At 39.0% G+C, this 8,442-nt stretch overlaps 1 protein-coding gene across 1 annotated transcript; it reads right to left on the bottom strand.

Moving 5' to 3' along the window:
- Positions 1-3,501: 3,501 nt before the first annotated feature.
- LOC120127663 (T-complex protein 1 subunit beta-like) lies at positions 3,502-8,010 on the bottom strand. Its single transcript, XM_039145555.1, has 12 exons — positions 7,865-8,010; positions 7,522-7,578; positions 7,345-7,401; positions 7,111-7,176; positions 6,897-7,008; positions 6,613-6,741; positions 6,057-6,128; positions 5,733-5,848; positions 5,498-5,574; positions 4,454-4,939; positions 4,067-4,379; positions 3,502-3,780 (listed from the first exon to the last, which is right to left on the bottom strand). Exons 2-12 carry the CDS (start codon positions 7,525-7,527, stop codon positions 3,634-3,636), a joined length of 1,581 nt encoding a protein of 526 aa, XP_039001486.1. The 5' UTR covers positions 7,528-7,578; positions 7,865-8,010; the 3' UTR covers positions 3,502-3,633.
- Positions 8,011-8,442: the final 432 nt, after the last annotated feature.

An 8,442-nucleotide genomic window follows, 5' to 3' on the forward strand; every position in this document is an offset into this window, starting at 1 on the left:
CTTTATTGGTGGGATTTGAGCCTACAATGATCGAAGAAGTCCCGACAGACGTGGGGAAAATGTTAGTAGAGTTTAGGGATGTAATGCCAACAGAGTTACCGAAGTGTTTGCCATCAAAGAGAGAGGTGGACCATAAGATCGAGCTCATTCCAAATACGGAGCCACCCGCTAGGGCACCATACCGTATGGCCCCACCAGAGTTAGAGGAGCTTCGCAAACAATTGCAAGAGCTCCTAAATGTAGGGTATATCCAACCGTCAAAGGCACCTTTTGGTGCACCAATGTTATTTCAAAAGAAGCATGACGGTTCCCTCAGAATGTGCATCGACTATCGAGATTTGAATAAGCTCACCGCGAAGAACAAGTACCCGATCCCATTGATTGCCGACTTGCTCGATCAACTTGGTGGTGCGAGGTGGTTCACCAAGTTAGATTTACGGTCCGGATACTACCAAGTCCGGATAGCCGAAGGCGATGAACCGAACACTGTTTGTGTGACAGGCTACGGTTCATATGAGTTCCTTGTGATGCCCTTTGGCCTCACAAATGCCCCTGCTACCTTCTGCATATTAATGAATAAGGTACTACAACCCTTTCTTGATCGTTTTGTTGTAGTTTACCTTAATGGCATCGTAGTGTATAGTAAGACCTTGGAGGAACATGTTGAACACTTGAGAAGGGTATTCCAAGTCTTACGAGAGACGAACTTTATGTCAAAGAGGAAAAGTTTTTGTTCGAGTATACGGAAGTTTCGTTCCTAGACCATATTGTTGGAGGGGACTCTAGATGGACAGAAACAAGATCCGGGCAATTGATGAGTGGAAGCCACCCACCAAGGTAGCCGAATTATGACCATTCTTGGGATTAGCCAACTACTACCGACGGTTCGTGAAGGGCTATTCTAAGATTGCCACACCTTTAATCGAGTTACTCAAGAATGACAAGGTGTGGGAATGGAGCACGAAGTGGCAAGAGAATTTTGAAAAGATCAAGGAAGCCATGGTAAATGAGTTGATATTGCCTGATTACACTAAACCTTTCGTAGTTTTCACCGATGCATCCGATGTTGCCATTGGTGGAGTCCTTATGCAAGAGTGACACTCGGTTGCATATGAAATCCGGAAACTTAATGAGACCGAGAGGAGGTACTCGATTCATGAAAAAGAGATGATAGCAGTTGAACATTACTTGCGCACTTGGCGACACTACTTGCTTGGTTCCAAGTTCGTGGTGTTTACCGACAATGTTGCCAACAACTACTTTCTTGCCCAAAAGAAGCTTTCTCCCAAACAAGCTCGTTGGCAAGAGTTCCTTATCGAGTTCGACTTTTCCATAGAGTACAAGCCAGGAAAGGTGAACTGTGTCGCAGATGGCTTAAGCCGGAGGTATGCCATCGAGATTGTGAAGGGTACATTACTTGAGAGGATCAGAGAGGGGTTGCCACATGACCAGTGGCTGAGCGAATCATTGATGGTGCAAAGGAGGGGCGAACCAGGGAGTTCTGGATCGAGGGAGAATTGCTTTATTATCGAGGACATCGCCTTTTTGTGCCTCGATATGCGAAGTTGCGCAAGGAGCTCATGAAGGAATGCCATTATTCCAAGTAGGCGGGACATCCTGGAGTTGATCAAACTCTGGCCCTACTTTTGGAGCAATATTATTGGCCAAACATGACTGAAGATGTGTAGGCCTATGTAAAAACTTGTCTTGTGTGCCAGCAAGACAAAATTGAAGCAAAGAAACCGACGGGACTATTGCAACCTTTGCCCATTCCAGAGCGCCATTGGAGAGTATTTCCCTGGATTTTATAATAGGTTTGCCCAAAACTGATGGACTTTCTAGCATAATGGTTGTGGTTGACAGGTTTTTGAAGTATGCAATGTTCATACCCGCATCCAAGGTGTATCCAACCGTGGAGGCGGGTCGACTTTTCCTCAAGCATGTGGTAAAGTATTGGGGAATGTCGAAAACCATTATTAGTGACTTGGACACGCGATTTACAGGGAGGTTCTGGACGGAGTTGCTCAAATTGATGAGATCAACCTTGAACTTTTCTACCGCGGTTCATCCACAAACTGATGGCAAACTGAGCGAGTGAATGCTCTATTAGAGATCTATTTGAGGCACTATGTGAGTGCTAACCAACAGGATTGGCCAAAGTTGTTGGATGTGGCCCAATTTTCCTATAACTTACAACGGAGCGAGGCGACAAACCAGAATCCGTTCGAAATCGTGACCGGGCAACAACCGTTGACACCCAACACGGTTGTTACCAAGTATGAGGGGCCCAATCCATCAGCACACAACATTGCCAAGGAGTGGCACGAGCAATATGACTTAGCCCGAGCTTGTTTGCACAAGGCGGGGAAGCGGACCAAGAAGTGGGATAACCGAAAGCTTAGGGACGTGAACTTTGAAGTGGGCGACCTTGTCCTTGTAAAATTAACCAACGTCTTACGTCATGCGGATGTGCACAAGGGACTTGTGCGAAGGTATGAGGGTCCGTTCCGAATTGTGAAGCGGATAGGCACTATGACCTACAAGTTGGAGTTACCTCCAACCATCCGAGTGCATCCCGTAATCCATGTTAGTCTTCCCAAACCGTACTACCAGGATGTAGAGGATCCGAATCGAGGCAAGTCACATAGAGCGCCAGTCGGAGTAGCGATCTCCTATGATAAGGAGATTCAAGATATACAAGCGGAGAGAGTTATTTGACGACCAGGACACCGCCCGAGTCATGAGTACTTTATCTTGTGGAAGGGCCAACCCGAGTGTGAAGGGAGTTGGGAGCATGCCGAGGGACTTTGGCAATTCAAGACCCGAATAGACCAAATTCATGCCAAACGAGTGACGAGGGCGTCACCGGAACAAGTGGGGGAGAATGTCGCAAACTGCGAGCCCACAACCGAGGTCAACCCATGAGAAGTAGCCCAAGACTACTTCATTGGTGTTTTCAATCTTTCAGGACCCGCGAAGAGACTTTACAACCACAATCCCTTGATTGGTGGGATTTAAATTTGTATAGATAATGCCCACTTGTTTTTGGTAGGTAAGATTCAATTTAGGTCATCGATGTAATTAGATCTTAGTCGTTCATTAAAGGGAGCTTCAATTATAAATAGAGGCCTCCCCTCCTCATTTATACTCACTCTTTCACTTTGAGAAATCATAAGAGCATTCCTCTCTCAAAGCTTTCTTATCTTCTTTTTGTGCTAGTTCTCTTGTTTTGCTTCCGTTGAGAATCTGAGCATCCTTGCTTGGGTTATTTTCAGGCTTACTTAGCCACAATTACTAAGAAGACGACTAAGGCCGCACGTTCCAAGGCGTCGAAGTTCCAAGGACGTGACATTATGCACTGTAAATGAACTTAGACCCCTCAAATAAACATCAGAATTGCGTAAACAATTCTCCTTTATGTTGTCATTTTTATGAAACAGCAACCAACAAAGAAAAGAAAACATACTATAGAGATATTATCATTGATAAAATTAGATTTCATTTTCAGTCAAAACAGAAACAAGTCATAAAACTTCAGTTCTATAATTCAACCATACTGCAGTGAAAAAAAATTCAAAACCATCAAGCAAATGCCAAATCGTTACAACACATGTGCCGTCAACTATGTTAATTTCACATTCTGTCTTCTCTCTGCCTTGGAGCACATGTAATAATTTCATCAACTCTAAGAATCATCTCGGCAGCCTCAGTTGCGGAGAGCAATACAGCTTGCTTGACTTTGAAGGATTCAGAGATTCCTAGCTCAGCCATATCTCCTACCTGTCAAAAAGTTAAAAGCATTTCTTGTTGTTTGAAATCTATAACATTAGGATGAATAATACTCTTGACAAGGCATTCATGCATCTATAACAATGTTAAGCAGGCCATATTTTAGCTATTGCAACTTAATCTACTACTAATACTCCCTTATGATGGAACATGAAATTACTGACTAGACGTTACGTTAACAAATCTACAGCTACTATAAAAATAAATTTAAAAACAACAAAAGATAAAGATATTTGATTCTACTTAAATTTTTAAATAATTCAATTTCAGCACTTACAGATCCAGTGATAACATCAATCCCTGCATTGCATCCCTCGTGGTGTGCTGCTCGAAGCTGAGCTACCAAGTCTGCGCTATCCAGACCAGCATTGTCAGAAATAATTGTTGGGATGGCCACAAGCGCACGTGAGAAAGCTTCAATAGCATGAGATTTCTTCCCAGGAGTCTTTCGTGCCAGTTCATCCACTTCCTTTGCCATTACCATCTCAGGCCATCCACCTCCAAGCAGTACCCTAGTGTCATTGACCGTCTGAGACAGCACGCACAAGGCATCATGCAAAGACCTTTCAGCTTCGTCCAGAACATGATGGCTGCGATAACAGAGGCACGTTATGAAGAATGCAAGCATATCAAAAGAAAACTAGGAGATACTACAGTACTATACCTTGCCCCTCTCAACACAATAGTACAAGCCTGACCCATTTCAACACCAGAAAAGTGGATCAACTTATCCTCGCCAATCATAATTTCTTCAATAAGTTTGCAATGTCCAAGCTTAACAGACTCTGGGTTGTCAAAGGTTGAAGCGATTTCACCACCTGTTACCAAAGCCAGACGCTCTATCCCGTCAAAATCAGCATGCTCAATAGCGAGTATGCCTGCATCCGCAAAGAGTTCCTCAGGGAAATTATAAATCAACTGCCTGTTAACAAAGCAGTTGATCCCATGTGCTATGATCTTTTGCACTTTCTCTCTCATCTTTTCCTTTTCAGCCCCTTCAATTTCAGCAACCTTAGACATTGAATCAACACGAACACGTGCACCATATATCTTCACTTTATCTGTATCCATTGCAGTATTTGCCACCAAAATCTTCGCATTCTCTATTCGCTTTGGTTGTCCAAGGCCTATTTTCTTGTCAAGAATGAATCTGAAAGCATAAAAAATTATGTTTAAATCAACAAAATAAAGTAGGGGTGTATCGAAATTTGAGCACCGTAATACATGACTCGGACTCACGAGTCTAGTCGAGGTTTTCAATTATAATATATACTTTCATAATATTAAATTAAATTTCTACCCTTTATATATCATTGAATACGAACAAGCTTAATCGAGCTCAAGTTCGAGCTTTAGTACAAAAATTGGTAAATGAATTTCATCAAGCTTGAGCCCAAGAAGCTCAATTATATATCAAGCCGAACCCGAGCTTCAAAATTGATGTTTGATTGAGCTCAAGCTGAGTATTGAGCTCCGAGTTTTGAATCGAGCTCGAGCTTGCTAATCCTAAGTAATGCCTTAAACCATCCAATGACAAGTACCTATAGTCACCATATATTTTTATCAACAAGTGTGATAAAATGGGAGCAAAACTTCTGCAGAATACAGAGAACAAAGGGGAAGGATGGTGTACAAGAGACCCAGCTGATTCAACCAAGAAACTATTATAATAAATATTGAATGTGATAAGAAGCTCATAAGAACTCACCCTTCATCTAAGAAAGAATCCTTCAAAGATCCTCCAGGCTTCTTGATAATTTGGATGGCCTCTAAATTTGTGCTCCCCTGGAGTAACAAATAACATGCCATAAAAACTCAATAAATAAAAATGGAAGAAGAAATTCAATTTAAGTAATAAAACAGATAACAGGAGAATTCCTCGCACATTCCTATATCAAACAGCATTGGAACACTTGTGTGAAATGTTGCAAAAAAATCATTACCTTTAACCTCATAACAGCATCCACAGTTAGTTGTGCAAAATGCTGCTTATCCTGAGAGAGAATTTTGGAACTCAAAGTGGTCATTGCAATTTTCATCAAATCTGACTTGAATTTCTCTGCAATATTCAGAAATTCCATGTGCATGAGTAAAAAGACAGTCCAATAACAAGATCAACCCCTCACAAAATTTCATGAAGGCAGACATATTAAAGAGTCAAGTTCAATAAGGTACAAGAAACCTAAAACATCTGGCATAATGCAAAAGGTATAGGTCTCATACAATAAACAAATAAAATGAATGATCTTGTATCCAGCAATCTTAACCTGCATTCTCTTTGTTATCCACAACCCTCTGCAACAAAGCATTGCGAGCACATTCAGCTGCCATTCGATAACCTACAAAACCAACATATATTGTTACACACACTGAAACAGAACTTATTTGGTTATTGGCACACCAACAAAATAAAAGAGAATAAAACCAAACATAGTCCATATAAAAATGCAGCTACACTGCTATTAAGTTCAGAGAGAAGATTTCTAGGAAGTGTAATGAGGAGAGATTGACTACTATCAAAAGGAAAGATAAACAAGTATAAAAAATTTAACAGATTTTGTCAGATTCATCTCTCTTTTTTCTCCAGAGGACCAGAACTAAGCAAGTCAAAAAAATATTACACAAAAGAACTCACTGGTAACATCCCTGACTCCATTTTTAATGATATATAACTATGGAAACTAGATAACAAGTTTAGATTTCCAGCAGTTTCATACCTTTGCAGTAATACAACACTTGGGGGAAAGAAAAACATGCAAAAGCCAAGAGGCGGTATAAAAGAAGAATAATAGGAAGCAATGTACTACACGAATACAAAAGAACCTGATATTATTGTCATAGGGTGAATCTTGGCAGCCACTAGCTTTTCTGCCTCCCTTAAAAGCTCTCCAGCCAAAACCACAACAGAGGTTGTCCCATCTCCAACTTCATCATCTTGAACTTTCGAGATATCTGGATTTTGCATCAATGGTCATTATATATAAACATAACAGCTATCTTTTGCAACAAAAAAATAATTCATCAAACTCATTTTTAAAACATAAAAAAGAGTAAGCATGTTAGCCACAGTGTAATCAAGAAAACAATAAAAAAAACTGTAACAATACCAATTAAGACTTTTGCTGCCGGGTTGTCAATATGCAGGGACTTCAAGATGGTAGCTCCATCATTTGTAACAGTGATTCCATGTCCTCTGCCTGTTGACTGTAAAATTTTATCCTGGCGGATAATTTTACCAACAATAAAGTCACAATTTAAAGTAGAGGAGAAAAAGAAACATTAATATTCTTTTAATTTGAATAGACAAAGTGGAACATTTACCATTCCCTTTGGCCCAAGGGTTGTCTTAACCAAGTCAGTAATTGCAATTGCTCCAACAAACGATGCCTGAAAATAACAAAAGGACAAGTATATCTGAACTTATTGAAAATAAGATACTCAAAGTACCAAGAATTCAATAAAACTATAATCATAGAATTCCAAACAAGCAGGTTTTTCCCCCTTTAAATCAGACTATCAGCAATATATATTTTCATATATCTTATAATGACTTACCATTCTGGCACGTTCCCCCTTCTCTTCACTCGCATCATCTTTAAAGATTTTCTCAATCTATATCACATTTACCAAGAAAAGCATACGCAAGATAGAACTTCAAAGGCTGGGAATAAAAAGAATGCGAAAAGTAAATCTAAAAAACTGAAAACAAGCTCTATTAGGCAAAAAACGCACCGCCATGGAAAATAAATATGACAAGAGCTGCACGGAGTTTCAATGCACGTAACAAGCCTGAATCAAGAAAAAAAAGTATCTTTAACCAGCAACATAAATGAAAAAAATCTATAAGATCGAGTCTAAAGAGCTGCAAAATAAACCTTGGTTTAGTAGAAAATGAACAGGCAAAGTTTGTCTTCTGCACTTTTACTTCATTTACCTCATTTCAGAAGGAAACTAGTCGAAGTAAATTCTAAAAGAAAAACCGTAATCTAACTGCAAAATTTGAAAGTAAAAAAGGAATAAAAAAGGTCGTATGATTCAGAAACCCTAGAAACCGTGGAACTCGCTAGGTTCTTACCTGATCTTATGCGCGATGTTTGAGAGAAATGGAAATACGGATCCCGCCGAGAGCACAGAACAGATAACAGAAGCAGGGTTTGGGTTTTGGCCGTGGTGAGTCTTCGCTACTAGCTCCACGCTATAAACTCTCAAGGGTTTGTTTTTAAAAGGTTAAATTCGTTATTAGTCCGTGGATTATATATAAACTATGATTTTAGTCTTTATACTTTTATATAGTTAATTTTAATCATTATATTTTTAATTTTTAAAATTTTCTTATTTGTTTATTAATATGGGGTAAGTATAAGACAATATATATTCAAATATAATTTTAAATCATTTGACATTGAATAATAATAAATAATTAAATTAAATTAAATTAAATAATAATAACTAAATATATATTATATATAATACAAGAATTATTAATAGATTTAAGTTAATAGATTTAAATGTTAATGTTTTAAATTTAAATTTAAATTTAAAAGAATAAGATTAAAAATATTAAAATTAAAAAGATTCACAAACAAAATAAACAATTTGAGTGGAAAGGACTATTTAATGATTGTTGGGGATGCATAAATGTAGTTGTTAGTT

The sequence above is a fragment of the Hibiscus syriacus genome, unplaced genomic scaffold, assembly GCF_006381635.1.
Source record: "Hibiscus syriacus cultivar Baekdansim isolate YM2019G1 unplaced genomic scaffold, ASM638163v2 tig00000132_pilon, whole genome shotgun sequence".
NCBI lineage: Eukaryota > Viridiplantae > Streptophyta > Magnoliopsida > Malvales > Malvaceae > Hibiscus > Hibiscus syriacus.

Excerpts from the sequence above, each read along its gene's own strand:
- LOC120127663 (XM_039145555.1), bottom strand. Across the intron at positions 7,009-7,110 it reads CCCTTGGGCCAAAGGGAATG|GATAAAATTTTACAGTCAAC; the intron begins GTAAATGTTCCA and ends ATTATCCGCCAG. Across the intron at positions 5,575-5,732 it reads ATGCTGTTATGAGGTTAAAG|GGGAGCACAAATTTAGAGGC; the intron begins GTAATGATTTTT and ends TTGTTACTCCAG.